Genomic DNA, 22,603 nt, shown 5'->3' on the forward strand with positions numbered 1-22,603 from the left:
ATTTACAACTTAATTTACAAAGATTCTATTTCCAAATAGGGCTACAATCAGAGGACCAGGGGTTAGGATTTCAACAGATCTTCTGGTGAGAGAAAATTCAAGCCATAACACACAAATCATAGTCAAGATATGCAATTAACCTATGCATCCATCAATGGATGAATGGACAAAGAAAATGTGTGTATGTATACACGTTGTATACATACACAACAGAATACTATTCATTCAGCCTTAAAAGGAAGGAAACAGCCAGGCACAATGGCTCACGCTCGTAATCCCAATACTTTGGGAGGCCATGGTGGGTGGACCGCTTGGGCCAAGGAGTTCAAGACCAGCTAGGCAACATGGCAAAACCTCAACTCTACAAAAAAAAAAAAAAAAAAAAAAAAAGCCTGAGCGCGGTGGCTCACGCCTGTACTCCCAGCACTTTGGGAGGCTGAGCCAGGTGGATCACCTGAGGTCGGGAGTTCGAGACCTGCCTGACCAACATGGAGAAACCCTGTCTCTAGTAAAAATGCCTATAATCCCAACTACTCAGGAGGCTGAGGCAGGAGAATCACTTGAACCCGGGAGGCAGAAGTTGCGGGTGAGCCGAGATCGTGCCACTGCACTCCAGCCTGGGCAACAAGCGTGAAACTCTGTGTCAAAATAATAATAATAATATTAGCCAGACCTAGTGGTGCGTACCTGTAGTACCAGCTACTTGGGAGGCTGAGGTAGGAGGGTCATTAGAGCCTGGGAGGTCCAGGTTTCAGTGAGCTCAGATTGTGCCACTGCACTCCAGCCTCGGTGACACAGCCAGACCCTGTCTCAAAAAAAGAAAAAAAAAAAAGGAAATCCTGACATTTGCAACAATATGGATATGAACTTGGAAGATACTATGTTAAGTGACATAAGCCAAGCACAGAAAGACAAATGCCACATGATCTCATTTATATGTAGAATCTAAAAAAGCTGAGGTCATATAGGTAGAGAGTAGAATAGTGGCTACCAGGGGCTGGGCAGCAGGGGGAATTGGGGGGTTGGGAGATGTTTGTCAAAGGGTACCAAAGTTCAGTTAAGAAGAGTAAGTTCAAGAGACCTATTGTACACATAGTGACTACAGTTAATAACAATTTATAGCATTTTAAAAATTGTGAAGAGAGTAGATTTTAAGAAATCTCACCACAAAAAATAAGTATGCAAAGTAATGCATATATTAATGAACGCAATCTAGCCATTCCACATGTACCCTCGGACTTCAAAATTTGGAAACAATGAATTAAAAATAATAGTATAAACTTTATTTCTCAACATAAGCTCCATCAAGTTCAAGACACTTCTGTATGTCATGATACAGCCATGTAGCCCATCCCTAAGGAACTGAAGGTCCTGAGAATTTAACCGTATCAATGCAGTCTTTTACACATTAACTGAAGATAAAAGGGTACCCTTTACAGAATTTTTAAGATTAGGAAACGAAAAGAAGTTAGGAGGAGCCAAATCGGGACTGTAATGATTTCCCACCAAAATTCTCCCAAAATTGCCCTTGATGACAGGAATAAGCAGAAGCATTGTCGTGGTGGAGGAGGACTCTGCTGAAGCTTTCCCAAGAATTTTCTGCTAAAGTTTTGGCTTTCGCAAAACTCTCTCATAATAAGCAGATGTTACCATTCTTTGGTCCTCCCGAAAGTCAACAAGCAAAGTGTCTTGAGCCCCAAAATACTGTTGCCACGACCTGTGCTCCTGACTGGTCTGCTTTTGCTTTGACGACCCACTTCCACTTCTTGGTAGCCATTGCTTAGATGGTGCTTTGTCTTCAGGAATAGTACTAGGAAATCCATGTTTCATATCCTGTTGCAATCTTTTGAACAAATGCTTCAGGATTTTGATCCCACGTGTTTAAAATTTCCATTGAAAGCTCTGCTGTTGTTTGCAGCTGATCTGGGCACAACAGTTTTGGTGCGCATCAAGTGGGAAGTCTGCTTTCAGTCAGAATTGTGTAACCTGAACCAATTGTTCAGTGTCTATGACAGTGGTTATTGTTTCTGCTATTGTTAACTGCTGTTAATCATCAGTCCTCTTTGATTAGGGCATAAACAAGATTAATTTTTTCCTCAAAGATCCATGTGTAAGGTCTCTCACTGAGGGCTTCCTCTTCAACATCATCTGGTACCTTCTCAGAACAACTTATTCATTTGTAAGCTGTTGATTTCTTTGGGGCATTGTTCCCATAAACTTTTCGTGAAGCATTAATGATTTCACCATTTTTTCACCCAAGCTTCACAATAAATTGATGTTTGTTCTTGCTTCGATTTTAGCAGAATTCATGTTGCACTGATGTGGTCTCTTTCCAAACTGATGTCTTATCCTTTTTAGTGTCTCAAACTAGATCCTGTTCAGACATGTTATGACAAGTTAAAGACTGTCTCAAAAAGTCTCTTTTTAAGTAATAGGATAATCTTCATACCATCCTAATTGGCCAGTTATTAGCACTTGGGAAACTAGATTTTAACTAATTGTTGTAAACACATCCCAGCCTTAGATTTCTATCCATGTTGTAAGCATACTCTTCAAGAAAAAATAATAAAAAAAGACAGATATAAAATGTGTGAAGGCTGACACTGGGGCACTCTTCACCCAAGCTCCCTCCAGGGGATCTGATCCAAATGCCCTACCTTCCAGAGCTGCAGCCTCAGTTATGCTGGACCCTCACATCACTGCCTGGTTCATCCCTGCCTGACTCAGCTGCCTGATTATGGCCTTCACCTGGCCTTGCTCCCTATTTTAAATGACACTCTCGCCACACCTGCACATACCCATGACCACAAACTGGGTTTGCTTCTGTCCATTCATCATGCCTGACTTTCCCTTTTGCAAATGTCATAACCGGATGTGATATTCCTGATCCTAGATTCTGCTTTCCCTTTCTTTCCCTCTCCATTACCATTTATTGAGTGGACACCTACTGTGTGTCAGGCACTGTAATTGGTGTTTTACAAACATTATTACTATTATCCACAACCCACAATAAGACAGATATTATTCCCACTTCACAGCTGAAAAAAGATTACAGGCTGACTACCACTTCTCTGAAATGCTTGGGACAAGAAGTGTTTTAGATTTTGGAATATTTGCATTATATTCCAAAACCTGAAATGCTCCAATGAGCATTTCCTTTGAGTGTCATGTCAGCAATAAAAAAGTTTCAGATTTTGAAATTAGGGATACTAAACCTAAACTGCTGAAGGTCTTGCAGCTAGTAAATGGCAGGGTATGATCTGAACCAGACACACACACAAGTGGTGATTAAGTCAGGTCATTATTAGAAGTCACCTTACAGAGAAAACAATCAACATGAGGTACCTTCTGTCACAATGCTTATGCTGTTTAGATTAAATGCAGACATACTGCATTTGAAAGTGCAAATACTGTCTTTATAAAGTCTTTGAAGAACAGAGCCCTTGTTATTTATACCGTTAATTCAAAGTGCTCATAGCTAAAAACCAGAAGTTATTCCAAAGTTTGCATGAACAAAACTCACAAGAAAGTTGTAAAAATATTTTATTTAAATGGTACAGAAAAAAATATGTATACTTAAAAATGATTAAAACTGCACATTAGGAAATGCTAAAAACCCAGTAATTTACACAATGATAAAATCTAAAGTGATGGGAAAACGTAAAATACTTTCATTTGGTCCTGTACCTGACAAAACTATCATAAATATGAGATTATAGTAATTACTAAAGCTGGTTAAAGGCACATGACAACATAATTCCTTTATACACATCCAGTCATTTTATATAAGGAACGGTTATCCCTTAAATAGAAGAGTGAACTATTTGTTTAAAATATTAGGAGTGCATTATGCACCTATAATGAAACCACCTTCTCCAAATATTCAAATGGATTAACATTGCAAAATAGTATTCCTATATCACTGACTTCTGAAAATTTTAATAATTTAAGAGTATGCAAGTGAAATATAATTTATTCTGATTTCAACAACAGTTATACAAAGTCACAATTTTTCCCAGGAAACCATTCACTTCATAGTTGCAAAACCACACTGTAGCTTTTCTGTGAGGGTCTGCCATACTTTCAGCTAGCTGGATGTTTAACCATTCACTTCAAATTTACATGTCCAGCCAGGCACGGTGGCGTGGGCCTCTAGTCCCAACTCCTTTGAAGGCTGAGGCAGGAGGATCACTTGATCCCAGGAGTTCAAAGCCAGCCTGGAAACATAAAAGACCCTGTCTCTTAAAAAAAAAAAAAAAAAAAAAAAAGTATATGTCCTTAAATCTGAAAGAAAACCAGCATTTATGTACCAAGGAGAACATTCTATCTTAAGCTATTGCATTTAACACTAAAAAGCATAGTTCACTCTGTGATCTACAGCACTGTCTGAGTCTCCGTCACCAATTATAAATTCATGTCAGAGTAACAGCTCCCAAACATCTGTAAAAACTCAAAATTGAAGAGCCAAAGAAGGGGCTGAGAACATGAGGAGAGAGATGGCTGACAGGGTCAGGTGAGGAAGTGTTCTGAGATGTGTAGGATTCCTCCAGGCCCAGAGCCGCTTGTGGCACCACAAATGTATAGGAATGAAGGGCCTCCAGTGAGGGCTCCCAGTGATCCCAAGACACAGCAAGGTGCATGAAGGAGGCTGGAGACACTGGAATGGGCATGGAGGTGCTAGCAACTATTTTCAGACTGCTAACAATGAGACTGTGTCCATTTCTTCTGTACACGGTTACCACTGACCTTCCTTTAAATCCCATAGAGAGAGCATGCTGTTGGCAGAAATGTCAGTTTTTCATTAACATCTTGAAAATTTAGTGTATTAACTTTCATTTCCATAGGCCTCAGTTTCCACACCTGTCAACTGCTGTATAAAGCAGATTTTCTGCAAGTTCTGATGTAAGTGACCTGACAGGAGGCACTTTGTCCTTTTCACCATGCCCCTAGGCATCTGGAGTGAGCATTCCCAATATACACTTATTTAATAACAGAGTTATCCGACACTCAGAAAACAGCCTCCACTGTGTAAGGCAGCAGATCTCAGGATGGGGTTATCTGCGGGGAGGCAGAAATTCTATGAATAACACCAAACCAAAGCTGATTGTGTCATCCAACACATTTTTATGAGGAAGTCAGGACAGTTAGAAGATGGCAGATTTTTTTTTCCCAATTGGGTAAAATTGTCCATTCTTCCTGTATTCCCACTGCTTAAGAATGATCTAGCCAACAGTCATTGAATGTAAGTTGACAGAAATTAATATGATCTCAACATAAAATGGTCTAACGTGTGAATTTAACTATATTGGAAGGTGCAAATCCTGTCTTTATGAGGTCTTTGAAAGGCAGTGTACCTTTTCTAAAAAGTAGTAACTTAGAACCAACTTTTTCAAAAGAAGGAGTCTCAGTCCCCCACCCCCGACAGCCTGGGCAGCACAGGGAGACTCTGTTTCTACAGAACATTTTTTAAAAATTAGCCAAGCATGGTCGCACATGTTTGTAATACCAGCTACTTGGGAAGCTGAGGTGGGAGGACTGCTTGAGCCCCCAGGTGGTCAAGGGTGCAGTGAGCTGTGATCATGCCACTATACTCCAGCCTGGACAACAGAGTGAGACCCTGTCTACAAAAAAAAAAAAAAAAAAAAAAAAGTCTCAATCCCTCCTATCTCAGAGGTCAATGGACGGATAATTCTAGTGTGGACAACAAAACTGTCATAAAAGACATTTTTCAAACGAGTTCATTTTTAGAAAAACCATTCCTGATATCTTACCTTCAGAAATCATCCAAGGAGTGTGATAAACATTACAACCCCCATAAACTGGGTAAACAACAACAACGGAGTGAAAAATGACCACACATGCCATAGAGCAATGTTGAAGCTGAAAAAACAATAAATAAACAGTTGACAACTCTGATATGCAACAATATATTTTACTCTAGAATCTAGATTTAAAGAATTCAATGTGGAAAAGTTCATCCAGTCAGCAACTGTCTCTATGTATCATAATTCTCAGTTATGTGACTTAGCCAATGCTGAAAAGGAAAACTCTAGATATACTTATACAATTATCACAATTTCTTCAAGAAGGCCCTGGAACTGAAACCACTAAAGGTCTCCTAATAGGAGTTGACATGGCTTAATAGAAACTGAAGTCTCTTAGTTTCTGCACCTGAACAAGAATTTAAATGGCTACAGCTTGTTTTTATGAAATCACACACTAAATTATCATGGTAAAAAATACCAAAGTATTTTCTCTTAAAAACAGAATGAAAACAGTTATCATTTATAAGCTGCTATTATATCTTTCATTGAGAAAAACACTATTCCTGTCATCAAAGTAAAATTAAAAACTTTCTAAATATAAATGATTTTTAATGACTGAAATGTCTAAGAACAGAATAGGGAAAACTATATTCAAATAAGCTCAGATAATTATTGGTTTTAATATATAATATTTTGATAAGTGTGAGTATTAAATAACTATAATCACACTGTCTAAAAAATTAATGTTTCTGGAGATGACCTTAGCCTTATGGGAAAAGGTAAAACAACGTATCTGTATGCCCCCACATCACTAAAAAGGTTAACAATAACCGTATCACACTGTCAAACAACTTTGAACTTCAACTACAGAAAGTGAGTCATAGAAAGAATACATTTAAACTGAGTATGTATAAAGGTATGTGGTTCTTCCAAAATAAAAATTCAATTAGGCTGGGGGTGGTCAAGGTGCACGCCTGTAATCCCAGCACTTTGGGAGGCCGACACAAGCAGACGGCTTGAGGCCAGGAGTTCGAGACGAGCCTGAGCTGCATGGCGAAACCCTATCTCTACAAAAAATACAAAAAAGAGCCAGGTGTGGCGGTATGTGCCTGTGGTCCCAACTACTCAGGAGGCTGAGTGAGGTAGGAGGATCACTTAAGCCTGCGAAGTCGAGGCTGCAGTGAGCTGGGATCACACCACTGCACTCTGGCCTGGGTGACAGAGTGAGACCCTGTCTCCCTCCAAAAAAAAAAATTCAATTGATATAAAGAAAGAAAAAACTAAAGAGCTACACACAACATAGGAAAACTAGTTTTCTTTCTGGTTGGATCATAGGATGTATTTCCTTTGTGTTTTTCTGTAATTTACAGATTTTTTTTCCTCAGTGAGCAAGTCTTACTTTTATAAACAAACCCAAAAAAACCCTGTATTTTTCATTGAGTACTTAATTAACTTATGAAGGAGGTTATTCATTGTGGCATTGTTTGAGTATAAATATAATTAAGTCCAACAGCAGGTGACAGGTTACATAAATCATGATATGTCCATGCTGTGAAAACTATGCAACTGCTTAAAAGAATGAGAAACATCTGTAAGTACCATTATGGAAGAATCCCAAACTATAAGAATCCATTGAAAAATAAAAGGAAAAAAAAAATGAACAACCACTTTGGAAAGCAGTTTGGCATGATATATTGAAGTCAAAGATATGTACACCCAACAATTTTTCCCCTTGGAGTACATATATATATACACACACACATATACACACACACCAACTTCAGTTGGGTGTACCCAACTGAAATGTGTTCACTGTGCTACAAGAGCCATATACAAGAATGCTCTTTACAGCATCCTTTATAGTAACCCCAAATTAAAAAAAATCTAAACACAATCAACAATGGAAAAGAGAAACTGGGATTCAATTAAACAATGGAATGCAAAAGGGCAATGAAGATGAGTCACTGTTCGGGGCGACGACATGAAAGAATTGCACATAATGCTGCACACAGCCAGCTCAATGTGAAGGAATACACTCTGTACCAATCCATTTCTATAAAGTTCAAAAGTGTAGATGAAAAAAAAATAGAAAACCTAATGGAAGCAAAGCAAGTAGTTACCATGAAGGTCAGGGCAGTATTTACCTGTGGCAGGAGGGAAGGTGTAGCAACTGTGAGGGAGAATGAGGGGGGTTCCCAGTGTGCTGGCTCGATTTACACCAATACTCACTTCATGAGAATTCATTCACTAATTCATTCATTTTAGTTTTTTCCACTTTTCTATATGTATTGTATGTCAAATACATTTAAAAAGCAAAATGCAAAATATGTACAGAATGTCATCATCTGTCCTTTAAATAACTAGATCCATAAATAGAAGGAGAAAGAGATACTAATGAAAAGGGAACCAGAGAGCATGAATGACCAGAAGATTATTTTTCTGTTATACCTTTTTTCTTTCAAAGTTTGGACCAAGTATATCACTATCTGATCAAAAAAAATTTGTTGTTCATTCCTTTTAGTCATTTCAAAGTTAACTTACCATATTCCTGCTGCAATAAAGGAGGCAGTGGTAATAGGTATCAAGGCTGGATACCTGACATCATATTCTCGAATTCCACAATACCATTCCAGGTAGACTACGCAGTAAAACGCAATTGATAAGCTGACAAGCAACAAGGCACTGCCACAGACAAACCAGCTGTGGAGATAAAAACAGTAAGAGGGCTGACAGCACTTAATGAATCATCGGGTATCTTAAGTTTTCAGTAACAGCTTAAAAATCTACTTCTAAGAGGCCGGGCACAGTGGCTCACTCCTGTAATCCCAGCACTTTGGGAGGCCGAGGCTGGTGGATCACCTGAGGAGTACAAGACCAGTCTGGCCAACATGGTGAAACCCCATCTCTACTAAAAATAAAAAATTAGTCAGGTGTGGTGGCACATGCCTATAGTCCCAGCTACTCGGGAGGCTGAGGCAGGAGAATCGCTTGAACCCAGGAGGCGGAGGTTGCAGTAAGCCGAGGTCACGTCACTGCGCTCCAGCCCAGGCGACAGAGTGAGACTCTGTCTCAAAAAAAAAAAAAAAAAAAAAAAAAAAAAAATCTACTTCTAAGAATATCAAGTGGTGCAGAGAAAGCCATACTTAAACAATCCAGACTTTCAGAAAGTCTCAATCTATGGGAGATGGGGGTCAGAAAAAGAGACACACAAGTCAGGAAAGAATGAAAAGACAGACCTGAAATACATGCATTTACATATAAACTCTCATCAGCCAACCAACCAAGGGAAAAGTCTGGTCACGACAATGCATTTTCTTTAAAAATACAAGGAAGAGGCTGGGCGCAGTGGCTCACGCCTGTAATCCCAATACTTTGGGAGGCCGAGGCAGGCGGATCACCTGAGGTCAGGAGTTCAAGACCAGCCTGACCAATATGGAGAAACCCCATCTCTACTAAAAATACAAAATTAGTCAAGCATGGTGGCACATGCCTGTAATCCCAGTTTCTTGGGAGGATGAGGCAAGAGAATCGCTTGAACCCAGGAGGCAGAGGTTGCAGTGAGCTGAGATGGCACCACTGCACTCCAGCGTGGAGTGCCCGGGCAACAGGAGTGAAACTCTGTCTCCATAAAATAAAATAAAATAAAATAAATAAAAACAAAAATACACGGAAGATAGTGGCTTTCTGGTTGTTTCTGAAGTTTTGAGTGTGACAGGATTAAAGAAGTTTATCACTGGGCAACTTCATTCCTCCAAGTTAAGTGGACTTTATAATTCAAATTTTCTCTCATAAAAGATTCCTAAATGAAATTCTCCCATTTTCAAAATATCTTCTACCCACCACCTCACCCTCAATGCCAATGCCTTTTGACTCCCTTCCAATTCTACCTGTGATCTGATTCAGCCAGTGTGAGGCAACCTGGACAACCCCTTCCCTCCACCCCAGCTGGACTTGGGGACTGAAGTCCCTTTCCCATTCTCCCAACTCAATCCAATATCCCATCATCATCTGCTTCACTACGGGAAAAGCCTGACAGTACATGTGGAAGAGAGAGGGAGAACAGATAGCTACAACTGTTAAGTTACAAAGGCACAAAGTGAGCTTCCAATAATGCAAGGTTCCAGATTCCATGAAGGCTTTTTATGACGATGCAATTCTGAGATTCGGAGTCATGAGAGGCAGCAGAGTGAACGGGTTAAGAGCACAGCCTCTGAAATCTGTCTATATGGGTTTGAATCTTAACTTGAATAAGACTAGTTTTGTGACCCTAGGCAAATTACCTAACCTCCGTGTGTTTCAGAAATACTGACAGTACTTAACTCAGAAGAGCTGTAAGAATTAAATCAAGTAGTCAGCAAAGTGCTCCTCACAGCTCACCCTCAATCATAATCATTATTATTCCACTCATGTTATTTTTATTTTCATTTATTTATTTTTGAGACAGAGTCTCGCACTGTTGCCCAAGCTGGAGTGCAGTGCCGCAATCTCAGCTCACTGCAACCTCCGCCTCCCAGGTTCACCAATTCTCCCGTCTCAACCTCCCGAGTAGCTGGAATTATAGGCGCCGGCCACCACGCCCAACTCATTTTTGTATTTTTAGTAGAGATGGGGTTTCACCATGTCCATGTTGGCCAGGCTGGTCTTGAACTCCTGATCTCAGGTGATCCACACACCTCGGCCTCCCAAAGTGCTGGGATTACAGGCGTGAGCCACCGTGCCCGGCCTAAGAAAAATTTTTAAACTGCCTGAACAAAATATAATACTATCAGTCAGTGGTCCTCGGCCCTGGCTTTATATCACAATCACCTTGTACCTTTCTAAGAGAAACTACCTAGTCCCCAGTTTCCAAAATTCTGGGCCCGAGCATCTGGGATTTTAATTTTGCTTTCTGCTTTTAAGTCCACAGTTGATTTTGATGCACACAAGCAGAGTTTTTTAAACTGTGATTTCTATAGCATCACAGTGTTTTTCAGTTTTTAATACGGACCTGCTCTCCTATCTTTGAATAATATAAAGAACCTTAAGGCCTCAAGCTTCTAAACTTAGGCTACAGCCAGGGGAAAAAGAAATCACCTCAGGTGTCAGAGGAACAAGCCATTTTAGCCATTTTCCAAAAGCAGAACTCAGCCAGCACTGTCTCTTGTGCCGCCCTCTCATTTCATGGCTGCTCAATACCCTCCAACACCCCTTAATGAGTCCTTCCCAAGAAAACAATGCGACTCAAAATCCTCAGCCTTTGAGAATGCATTTATGCCTTTTGCTCTCTAAGATGACACCTTGTTGAGGACAGATCTACGACTTCTACTTATTTTTTCCAACCCCCACAGCCCTGGTCCCATTGTCTGCATCCCGGCTTCGCCACACAGCAGCTGTGTGGCCTGGGCACTCCACTTCACTGCAGTTGCCCCCAAACATCTTATGTGTGATCATTTCTTACTCTGCCATTTCTTTAAACTACCAGAAATACCCAATAAAAGGACACAAATAGAGAAGTTATCTCACATCTCCTAAAACCTCAAAAAGATCTCAGTCCTGAGGCTGACCTGGACTAGGTACCCCTCCTAGACGCTCCCATAATATCTTGCGCCTACATTTACAGAGCACACACGAGACCTGGTCACTTGTCTGCTGCAGCCTAAAATGAGCTGTTGGAGAGCTAGAAATGCACCTTCCATGTGTTTGGCACCCACAGTCAAACACGTCTCAGGTTCCATAAAGTCTCTAATGAAGGAAAGAGCAGCTGCTGTTGGTGGTGATTAAAGTATCCCTCCCCTCCAGGCAGGTGCAGTGGCTCACACCTGTAATCCCAGTACTTTAGGAAGTCAAGGTGGGAGGATCACTTGAGCCCAACAGTTTGAGACCAGCCTAGACAACATGAAGAGACCTGGTCTCTATAAAAAATAAACCAAATTAGCCAGGGAAGGTGGTGTGCGCCTATAATCCTAGCTACCTGGGAGGTTGACGTGGGAGGATCACTTGAGCCTAGGAAGTCAAGGCAGTAAGCCATGATCGCACCACTGGAGGGTGACAGCGCAGCGAGACCCTGTCTCAAAATAAAAATAAAGTATCCATCCCTCTTTTCCCAGGCCACATTCTAAGACAGATGACTGAGTCAAGCTGATGAAGATTAAATGTCTGTTATACTGATGCAGCGGTGGGAAGAATATGGCTTTGGTGAGTGGTGACAAAGCACTTCCTAATACCGGGTCTCTGAGACCCAGAAACCGGCAGGCTTACCCACTGGGTTCCAGGTCAAAATGAAAACCTAGAGACCTTTTCCTGTGAGGGCTGCCCCCATGAAATGACACCATGGGAAGGCAGACCAGACTCTGCACTTCCTACGGGCAGCTGACGTGCAGGAGAAGAAGGTGCTGAGCTACCTTTGTCCAATTCTTCATCACACACTCAATCAGTCACACCACCTCCCACAAAGGAGTGAGTGACATGGAAGGGCAGAAGATGGGAGTGTTTAGGGAAAGTTTCTCCCCTAGAAAGTAGAGGACAGTTTAAATAAACTCCCCTCTGCCTACTTTCCCCTGAGGGCTTGTTCCATGTGGCTCGACAGTCTCCCCCGCCAGAAATCACTGCTCCTCCTGAAGGCCCTTGAGGAGAAATCATGTGTCCTGCCGTGATACCAGGGGACCACAGTCCTGTCTGCATCTTCCTAATCCTACTGGTACTTCCAAATTACTACTCTTGACCCTAAGCACACCAGCCCTCCCAATGCCAGCTCTGCTGCTCACCAACATACCTCTCCTTTCCGTTTATTATCTGAGGGTTTCCACATCACTCTCCAATGTGCAGTAAGGACCCTAGGATATGATTCCAACCCTCTCCTGCATGTCAGCTCTGGAGACTATACTGAAGGGATCTCAGTCCCTGTGAATGAGGAACTATTGTACATCTGGCCTGGCCACAAAGCTCGCACTCCTCCCACTGCTGACCTTCACCTGCACTCCAACGCAGTCACACCCCGTAGTTACCTTGTCAGCTGTAAGTACCCTCTGAAACCAACCTTGAGACCCGGTTCTCACCGGCCACAGTTCTCAATCCTTCCTCCCAGTACTCTTGTACTTGGTCTTCATGAAGACCTTCAGTCAGTCTTTCTCCCTCCTTTTTTCCCCAAAAGGATTAGGTCCTTCTTAAATTTCTTACCTTCGTCATCCTACAATATATTTATTTGCATAAAAATAACTTCCAGTTCTCTTCCACTCTACTGTGTATGCCCAAAGCACACACCCTCCCATTGGTTTTATTTTTTCCATCTTTATTGAAGTATAATGGACAAATTAAAATTTTATATATTCAAGATGTACAATGTGATGACCTGATATATATATATATATATATATATACACACATCGTGAAATGATTACCACAATCAAGTTAATTATCATACTCATCACCTCAGTTACCACTGGTCAGGGAACGGGGGAAGACATAAGACCTACTCTTAGAAAATTTCAAGTATACAATACAGCATTATTAACTATAGTCACCATACTGTATGTACATTAAATCCCCAGACCTTATTCATCTTACAACTAAAAATATGTACCCTTTGATCCCCATCTCATATTCATCTTCGTACCACCAGCACCTCCAACACAGGGCCTGGCAGAGAGTAGGTGCTTACCGTTTGAAGAATTCAACTAACAAAATATAACACGAAAAATCAGACATGCGTTTAATTTATGAAGCAATAAAGTTTTCTTACCTGCTAGTGTGGAAGTTTTCTTTAAGAGTTTTAAAGAAGTCAACATAATAGGTCACAACAATGGATGCCAAAATCCAGAATCCAGAATGGATATTAAGTCTTGGAAGAGGTTTCTCCTTTTTCTGAACAGCTGTGGAGGTTTCTGCAAATAAGGGAGATTTCAACTTATTAAGTTACCATAATTTTGCGAGGAAAAATTACACTTAATTTAAGCCAAATAAAATCATTTCCTAGAGCTAAGAACCAGTCTCTCCCATGATAACAAATTCTTCTGTAAAACCCTTGACCATCCTGGCTAACACAGTGAAACCCCGTCTCTACTAAAAACTACAAAAAACTAGCCCGGAGAGGTGGCGGGCCCCTGTAGTCCCAGCTACTCGGGAGGCTGACGCAGGAGAATGGCATAAACCCGGGAGGCAGAGCTTGCAGTGAGCTGAGATCCGGCCACTGCACTCCAGCCTGGGCGACAGAGCGAGAATCCGTCTCAAAAAAAAAAAAAAAAAAAAAAAAAAAAACCCTTGAGATAGGTTTATATTTACAAAAAATAATAAGAGCCCACTAACAAATACAGTCAATTTATTTCCTCTAAATATATTTTGAAATCAAATTTACATTTTCATCGTCTTTCAGAAATAACAATGCCACCTGGAAATGTAAGAATTTTAATATGTTTCACATTTCTTCTAGGAAAGGAATTAGTCCTGCTGATCAGGAAAAATGCCAAAGGCAAATGGTAGCGCATGAACTGGACTTGTGGTCTTTCAAGAACACTTTTATAACTAAATTCCATTTTTTTTTTTTTGAGTCAGAGTCTCCCTCTGTCGCCCAGGCTGGAATGGAATGGTTCCATCTGGGCTCACTGCAACCACCGCCTGCCAGGTTCAAGCAATTCTCCTGCCTCAGCCTCCCGAGTAGCCGGGATTACAGGCGCCTGCCACCACGCCCGGCTAATTTTTGTATTTTTAGTAGAGACGGGGTTTCACCATGTTGGCCAGGCTGGTCTCTTTGGCCAGGTTGGTCTCGAACTCCTGACCTCGTGATCAGGCTGCTTCGGCCTCTCAAAGTGCTGGGATTACAGGCGTGAGCCACCGTGCCCAGCCTATAACTAAATCTTTTCATTACTTTAAACACAGCTCAAAAGTGGAAACGGCACACCAGAGCTCTAGTTCCAGCACAGCCCTGTCTAGACAGGTGATGGACAAGTCATTTTTCCTGTCTGGAACGCAATCCGAAAGAAAGGGTGGATGGGGGTTGGGTCAGATGGAAGATTTCTAGAAAGTTTTCCGAGGATTCTGACATGCCCTCTATGTTCACGTGAGAATGAATGGTCCACATCTGAGGTTTTGGGCCTTTAGATGACCATCGGAAACCCTACGGAGCATGTTCATAATATTCTGGAATATCCTCAAAATGTATACATCATCATGCCTGGGCATCAGGTTATTCGTGTTTATTTTGAAAAGGTAATAAATGGACACGGTTTTAAAACATAAGGGATACAAATATCCAAAATGAGGTATCTGACTCCCATCCTTAACCTCAGATCTAATCCCCAGAAGCAACCACCACTTACAATTTCTACTGAATTCTTCCATATTCTATGCATCTACAGGTGAACATACAGCACAGGTTACCTGTTTTGTACCCAAATGGCGGCATACCATAGTGTTCCGCACTTCCCTTTGAAAATCATCACCATTGGTACATACAAATCGACCTGGCGTATCATGTATACACATATCCAAATTTACTTAACCAGCCTTCTGCTGACGGGCAAGACAGGTATTTCTAGTGATTCGCTATTGCAAGCAATGCTGAGGTGAAACACTCCGCCCACATCATTGTACACTGCGATACAGGCATGTTTCTGGTAAATTCTTAAGACTTAGAACCGGTGGGTATTTTTAATTTTAATCGATATTTCCAAACAGGTGTCAAATCAGCTCTCCAGAGAATTCTGAAGCGCAGCTGAGATGACGATGCACAGTACTACGCGATTCTAAGGCTCTTCCCTGACATTAAATATTCGACTTGCAAAACCGAAACTCGGTCCCTTCAGACTGGGCCGGGGCTGCCGGAGGCCAGTCATTTTCCAGCGCCTCGCCTCTGAGAACCTCGGGGCGGCTTGGTGCGCGCCTCACCCGGCCTGGCGTTACTCTCGCAGTTCAGCTGGGCCTCGGTGTCCGGCAAGAGGAGGAATCGCCGACGGAGCTGTTCCCGAGCCCGTGAAGAGTCCATCTTGGTACCGCCCCAAAACGCGACGGAAGTGACGTCAGGCAGAGCGCTTCCGGCGTCGGCTCCGGAGTTGGGCCTCCTGGCGTTTGGATTGGAGACTGTGTTCTCTTCGCGGTTTTCGTTAAGGAGCAGCTAGGATGGAGTCGGCCTGAAGGGTTTCGCTCTCACGCCGGCAGGTGCGATTTGAATTTTAAAACATTGAGCTTTACGGGTCGAAAGGTTCCCAAGTTTATTGCGACCTATGGAAGCCCAGAAGGACCAGGATTACCGCTGCCGCAGGATGCGTCCAGGTCCGGGATGCGAGACAGTGAGACGCTGCGCTTCCGAAGCCCTCGCAGACTCCCGGATGCCAGAGCAGGAGAGATACCCTCTGTCCGGGCCTCCATCCTCAGCCCCCAGTTTCTTTCCTACTTTTTGCTTTTCAGGAGTCGCCCAGCAAGATTTGAAAGGAGGAGAAAGGCCTGCTGAACAGGATGCCAAAGCCTGGCAGTGACCACTTGAGGACCCCTGGGCATTAAATAAACTTCTTGGGGCCCGTTTCGTTATTACACTTGGCTCTAGATTTGTTGTGCGTTTCAGTGAGAAGCACCTGTATGTGGTTCACGTGAGCCTTCTCCTCGCCACTTGTGAAAAATCCTCCCAGCCTGAACCGAGGGAACTAGTTTCCCAGCAAAGTGCAGTTTTCCACACTACTCACGCCCACGAACTGTGTGTTACGAGTTCACAACTTTTTCTCCGTCAGTAATCCCGCGTATTACTCTTCCCAACCCTTTCCCACCGAGTCATGTGCTGAGAAATGGTGGGTTTAACCATGCAAACGTTTGCTGAGCACCTACTATTTGCTAGGAGCTGTTAGGCACCATGCCAGCAGTGGAGATAAAGATGAGTAAGACATGGCCTTGCACGTGAGGAGCTCCTGGTCCAAAGAAAACCACAGAGGTGTACTACAAGGTAACTCTGTATTTATAAATGTGTGAAAGCACTTCATCAATGTAGCCAACATTTTCTGAGCGGCTGCATGTGATAAAGTGGTGAGGACAGAAGTAAGAATCTAGTAGAGGAAGCAGCTTCAATACAGTGCCATAATAGAAACACTGTACATGGGGCATAATAGAAGCACTGTACATGTAAAGGGCAGTTTATTCTGCTGGAGTGTGGGAGAGCAGGGAGAGTGATTTCAGGTGGATTGAATACAGGGGTGGAGAGCAAGTGAGCTACATAGGAAGTAAAATTTGAATTAGTAGGCACTGTTTAATATCTACTATGTGTTGGGGTGTTTGTAAAAGGAAAGTAATGAATATTTAAGAAAAGAGTGCCGGCTGGGCGCGGTGGCTCATGCCTGTAATCCCAACACTTCGGGAGGCTGAGGCGGGCGATTCACGAGGTCAGGCGTTCGAGACCAGCCTGGCCAACATGGTGAAATTCTGTCTCTACTAAAAATACAAAAATTAGCCAGGTGTGGTGGCCAGCACCTGTAATCCCAGCTACTCTGGGGGCTGAGGCAGGAGAATCGCTTGAACCTGGGAGAAGGAGGTTGCAGTGATCGTGCCACTGCACTCCAGCTTGGGCAACAGAGCGAGACTCCATCTCAAAAAAAAAAAAAAAAAAAAAAAGAGAGAAGTACCAAATCTCTACTGATTTATCATTTCTTCAGCCTTTCTTCACCCTTTGGAGCACAGGATTTAACAACTGGGTGGATCATATGGCCTTTCTAAACAATACCTCCTTTATTTTCTGGGTTTTTTTTTTTTTTTTTTTTTTTCCTTTCAAGACTCCTAAAGAACTGGATTCGTTTCTTCAAAGCCAGCTAAAGTCTTTGCCCTCCCTTCTTGTCTCTCTCGTACAGGGTTAGGAGCCTTGTTAACAGGAAGTGAATTTGCCCCATCAAATACAATCTTCTGTTGATTGTCTCCTCGAAAAAGGGTCAGTGCAGGGCCTCCCTGGTAACTGAATACTCCCAAGAGCATCGCTGCTATCCCAGGTTCCCATACATGGTATGTTCAGGTCAGATCAGGTTTCTCCTTTTGTGGTTTCAGGGCCTTTGAATTTGGATCTGAAATCCTTCCAGAGTTTTTTTATCTGCAATTTTAAATGGCACTACTTGCACACCATATTGATACTTAAAAGCAGGTTGGAAAAATTCCAGTATTTAATGACCACATCTTCGTTTCTGAGGTCCATTAAAGAAGCCCTTTGGGCATGTGTGGTGGCTCACGCCTGTAATCTCAGCACTTTAGGAGGCCCAGGTGGGTGGATCACTTGAGGTCGGGAGTTTGAGACCAGCCTGGCCAACATGGTGAAACACCCCATCTCTACTAAAAAAATAATAATAAATAAATAAATTAGCTGGGCGTGGTAGCAAGCACCTGTAATCCCAGCTGTCTGGGAGGCTGAGGCAGGAGAATGGCTTGAACCCAGGAGGTGGAGGCCGCAGTGAGCCACAACCGCCCATTTCACTCCAGCCTGGGCAGCAAGAGTGAAACTCTCTCTCAAAAAAAAGAAAAAAGAAAAAAAAGAAAAAGAATAGAAATCCTTCAATGTGTGTACTGTGGCACCCTAATTATAGATAGATATGTGATACCAGATTTGCTACCAATTAAGACGTTTTCATTTTCAATGTGGATTACTTGTGGGGAACAATGAATTTCATTGTGACCTTTGCTGGCCTCCGCTTAGCAACATGGTGAAATCCAAGGTGTTTATAGACTGTTGAATCCTGCCTCCATCACTGTGGGTCCTTGGGCAAGTTATTTTATTGTTCTGAGTATCAGTTTTGCTCATCTGTGAAACATCAGGTATTGGAGTGAAGATACATGTTTATCGTTTAGCTTAGTGCCTGGCATATATAGTTTGCCTCCAAACATCAGTAGTTACTATTCGCTACTCCTTTATTTGGCCTGCCGGGCTGTCAAGATCTGGCACCTGTTCACCCCTTGATCAGTATTCCCTTGTCCCTGGGTTCCAGCTACTCTTTGTTCATGTCTCTCTTCCGAGAATTACCAAGCTTTATTGCTATTTTCCTTTTGCCTGTGTTTCCCCCAGTTGATTGGGAGAACCAACCATGTCTTAGTATGCCCCAGTGCCCTGCAAACACCGAGCACATAGCAGGTCCTTGAGCACAGCTAACTTGTCTTCAATATGGACATACACGTGTCTGCCTACAACCCTTCCTCTGAGAAACCACTACTGCTGCTTTCTATAGTGGTCCTGCTCAGTTTCCAGAGACTGACCCTGTCCTAGGGGAGGGTACAAGACCCAAAACAGACCTCTTATAGTCCAGGTCTTAGGCTGGGAAGATGTTCACAGTTGCTTTGATATGGTGAGCTGTGAGGTCAGTTTGGGCTTGGGGGCTGCTGTTCTGGAAACAGGGGAGCCCACATGGGAAGAAAGTGCTGAGAGGCAAGCTAAGAGGTCTTGGTAGCATTGCACCGCCTCCCTGATCTAGCTAAGCCTTAGTTAACCCTGTTAAGGAACTGAGCTCTGGAGCTAGCTGCCTGCCTGGCTGTCATTACCGGTTCTGTCATTGCTGACTCTTTCAACCTTGAGCAAGCGTCTTATCCACTCTTTGCCTTAGTTTCCTCACTTGCAAAATGGGGTTAAGAATAATATCCACCTCACAGGATTGGGTAAAGATTAAAAGTATTAATACATGCAGAGCCCTTAGAGCAGCCCATAGAAAACTCTCAATAAATCTTAACTGTTATTATCCATTGCTGAGACTTTACAGATGGTTAAATTTTCCTTTTTTTTTTTTCAAATTAACTTTAATTTCAGTTGTTTTCTGTTACTTGCAACTCTGAGGCCAGACCAGTACTACCCTGTTCTCTCATTGTGCCATGTAGCTGCCCCCTTGGTCCCCAGGTATTCTATGAGCACCTCCAGGAATGAGAATACAGGTAAAGCTCTTAGAAAGCACCTGGCATGTGGGAAGTGCTCAGTAAATGTTAATGTTAATATCTGTCATTTGGGATACTGTTCTTCATTCCAAGAAGAAAGCTAGTTTTAGAAAGGTCTTCCACTCATTGTATAAAAACACAATAAAAATGTGTGTGTCTCTTTCTACACAGCTGTGATTATTCCCCTGGTAAAAGCTGTAGCATTGGAATCACTAGATCAAAAGACACAAACATTTCAAAGACTCTTTTTTTTTTTTTTTTTTTTGACAGAGTCTTCCTCTGTTGCCAGGCTGGAGTGCAGTGGCACGATCTTGGCTCATTGCAACCTCTGCCCCCCAGGTTCAAGCAGTTCTCCTGCCTCAGCCTCCGGAGTAGCTGAGACTACAGGTGCATGTCACCATGCCCAGCTAATTTTTGTATTTTGGTTTTTTTTGTTTGTTTGTTTCTTTGTTTTTTGAGACAGAGCCTTGCTCTGTCGTCCAGGTTGTAGTGCAGTGGCGCCATCTGTGTTCACTACAAGCTCTGCCTCCCGGGTTCACGCCATTCTCCCGGCTTAGCCTCCCAAGCACTCCAGACTACAGGCACCGGCCACCACGCCTGGGTAATTTTTTGTATTTTTAGTAGAGACGGCATTTCACCATGTTAGCCAGGATGGTCTCGATCTCCTGACCTGTGATCCAGCCACCTTGGCTTCCCAAAGTGCTGGGATTACAGGCCTGAGCCACCGCGCCCGGCTATTTTAAAGACTTGATTGATATTATCAAACAAGCTCCAGAAAGGACTTACCATACTACTGTAGTTTAAATTCCCACCAGCAGAGGGCAGGAGAGGCCATCCTCAATATTTGCACCAGCCGTGGGCTTTATCATTTTGATACATTTTTCCCAAGTGATAGTTGTTGTCTGTAGGGACCTGCCATTTTAATTTGCTAACAGATTTTTGTATGTTAATCGAGTATGCATATATCTTTTTCCTTTTGGAATTTTCATTTTTGCATATTTTGATAGATCAAGGCTGTCTTTGAACCTGAGATATGTGGCAAGTCTACTTTTTTTCCAATGTGTTTGCCTTTTAAGTTTGATCATGTTCAACATATGTTCATACCTATGTTTTGTTTCTTACTTCTCATACCCTGTGATGAAGAGAGTTGGAATAGGCTTGCCCTGTAGGATCTAAATGGAAAAGCATATTTCGTGGGAAGTGTTCACGATGTTAGTGTCTTTCACTTAGGGGACATACTGTGTGGTAGAAATCACTTGAACCATCTTCAAGTGAGCCAAGTTTTCCTCACCCATTCATTACTCAAACTAGCTGTACTGTGAGAAGTTCTACCCGCAAAGGTCACCAACTTTAACCAGCCTCTGATGGTGAGTACTGTCAACTTGATTGGATTGAAGGATGCAAAGCATTGATCTTGGGTGTGTCTTTGAGGGTGTGGCCAAAGTAGATTAAGATTTCAGTCAGTGGGCTGGGAAAGGCAGACCCACCCTTAATCTGGGTGAGCCCCATCTAATCAGCTGCCAGCTCGGCTAGAACATAAAGCAGGCAGAAAAACCTGAAAAGGCTAGACTGGACTAGCCTCCCATCCAATATCTTTCCCCTGTGCAGGATGCTTCCTGCCCTCAAACATCGGACTCCAAGTTTTTTAGTTTTGGGACTTGAGCTGGCTCCCCTTGCTCCTCAGCCTGCAGATGGCCTATTGTGTAACCTTGTGATCGTGTGAGTTAATACTTAATAAACTCTCCTTTATTTGTATATATGTGTGTGTACATATACATATGTATGTGTGTGTGTATATATTTGTGTATATACATTTGTGTGTGTGTGTGTGTGTGTGTGTGTGTATATATATATATACTGTTAGTTCTGTCCCTCTAGAGAACTCTAATACACAGCCTACGCAAAATAACAGTAATGACAACAGTAATATTGGGCCATTCACAGTGGCTCACACCTGTAATACTAACACTTCAGGAGGCTGAGGCGGGGGGATCGCTTGAGCCCAACAGTTGGACACCAGCCTGGGCAATATGATAAGACCCTGTCTCTATTGATCATAATAATAATGACAGTAATAATCATTATCATCATAAAATGCATGTACAGTTTTTTAGAAAGAGACCTATTTGAATTCCTCTGAACTATTTCATAAGATTGAAAGAAAAGTAGGATTTCCATCAAGCCTGAGTGAGTGTGAAGCCCAGGACAGCTCGCGATGCAGCTTTGAGGACACTGTGCATCTGTCACATATGGTGTGCCTGCCGTCATCCCTGTGGAACTCACCACTTCAGTGCCTGCCTGCCCTACTTCTGACTCTCAGCACCTGTGCCACTTGGCCTGGGGTTTTCTCCGGATGCATTCTATTTACGCAGCGAGATGGAGGGGATTCTCACAGAAGCGAAGCCAATGTGAGTGCAACAGCTGTCTGCTGCACTGGCAGAAAAGGGCTGCGAGTGAGCCTCTAAGGACACAGGCAGTGTGTTGTTTTCTGAAACAGGATGTTGGGGAGAAGAACAGAGAAGAGAGGTGCTGGTCTCAAGCAAAATATCAGGAGCGGGGAAAAGGACAGTTCCTAAAACCAGAAAGCAAAGGGGAGGGGTAGGAGGGAACTGGCCTCCACTGAGAGGCCAGCTGGGCAGGACCTTTGACTATGTAAGTGTTCCAAGCACTCCTGAAATTTCTGGCTCTGTGGCAACATTTGGGTTCCAGTTCTGTGGGAGGACAATTTCTTTTATTAAATTGCTGCCATTCAGGTTGAGGGCCACTACTAGGCTGGCAAACCTAGAGGAAAATGGAGGTGGGTCCTGGCTGACTGCCCTTCCCAGGTGAACCCTGCAGCCTTGTCAATCTTGTCACTTGCTGATTGTTCAGTGCCTGGAACTTGGTCTGTTACTGGTTTGCAGATGATCAAATAAAACAGACTCATTTTTTTCTCTTTCAAAACAACCCCTGTATATTTGAATGATGGCTGTGCCTGATGTTATCATCCA

At 42.7% G+C, this 22,603-nt stretch overlaps 1 protein-coding gene and 1 long non-coding RNA gene across 4 annotated transcripts; one reads left to right on the forward strand and one right to left on the reverse strand.

Annotated features, from left to right (window-relative positions):
• Positions 1-1,261: 1,261 nt before the first annotated feature.
• TMEM128 (transmembrane protein 128) lies at positions 1,262-15,756 on the reverse strand. 3 transcript variants are annotated; one of them, XM_038008708.2, is made up of 5 exons: positions 15,624-15,756; positions 13,483-13,624; positions 8,307-8,465; positions 5,772-5,880; positions 1,262-2,374 (listed from the first exon to the last, which is right to left on the reverse strand). In XM_038008708.2, the coding sequence occupies exons 1-4, from the start codon at positions 15,718-15,720 to the stop codon at positions 5,781-5,783; spliced, it is 498 nt and encodes a 165-aa protein (XP_037864636.1). In that variant the 5' UTR covers positions 15,721-15,756; the 3' UTR covers positions 1,262-2,374; positions 5,772-5,780. The 3 variants fall into 3 exon arrangements, with proteins under 3 accessions (XP_037864636.1, XP_008016096.1, XP_008016097.1); XM_008017905.3 differs by lacking the exon at positions 1,262-2,374 and adding an exon at positions 3,527-4,241; XM_008017906.3 differs by lacking the exon at positions 1,262-2,374 and adding an exon at positions 4,250-4,775.
• Positions 15,755-22,556, forward strand: LOC103246376 (uncharacterized). Its single transcript, XR_502408.3, has 2 exons — positions 15,755-15,893; positions 16,143-22,556. It is a non-coding gene; the product is annotated as an uncharacterized lncRNA (long non-coding RNA).
• The last annotated feature ends 47 nt before the right edge of the window (positions 22,557-22,603 follow it).

The sequence above is a fragment of the Chlorocebus sabaeus genome, chromosome 27 (assembly GCF_047675955.1).
Source record: "Chlorocebus sabaeus isolate Y175 chromosome 27, mChlSab1.0.hap1, whole genome shotgun sequence".
Lineage (NCBI taxonomy): Eukaryota > Metazoa > Chordata > Mammalia > Primates > Cercopithecidae > Chlorocebus > Chlorocebus sabaeus.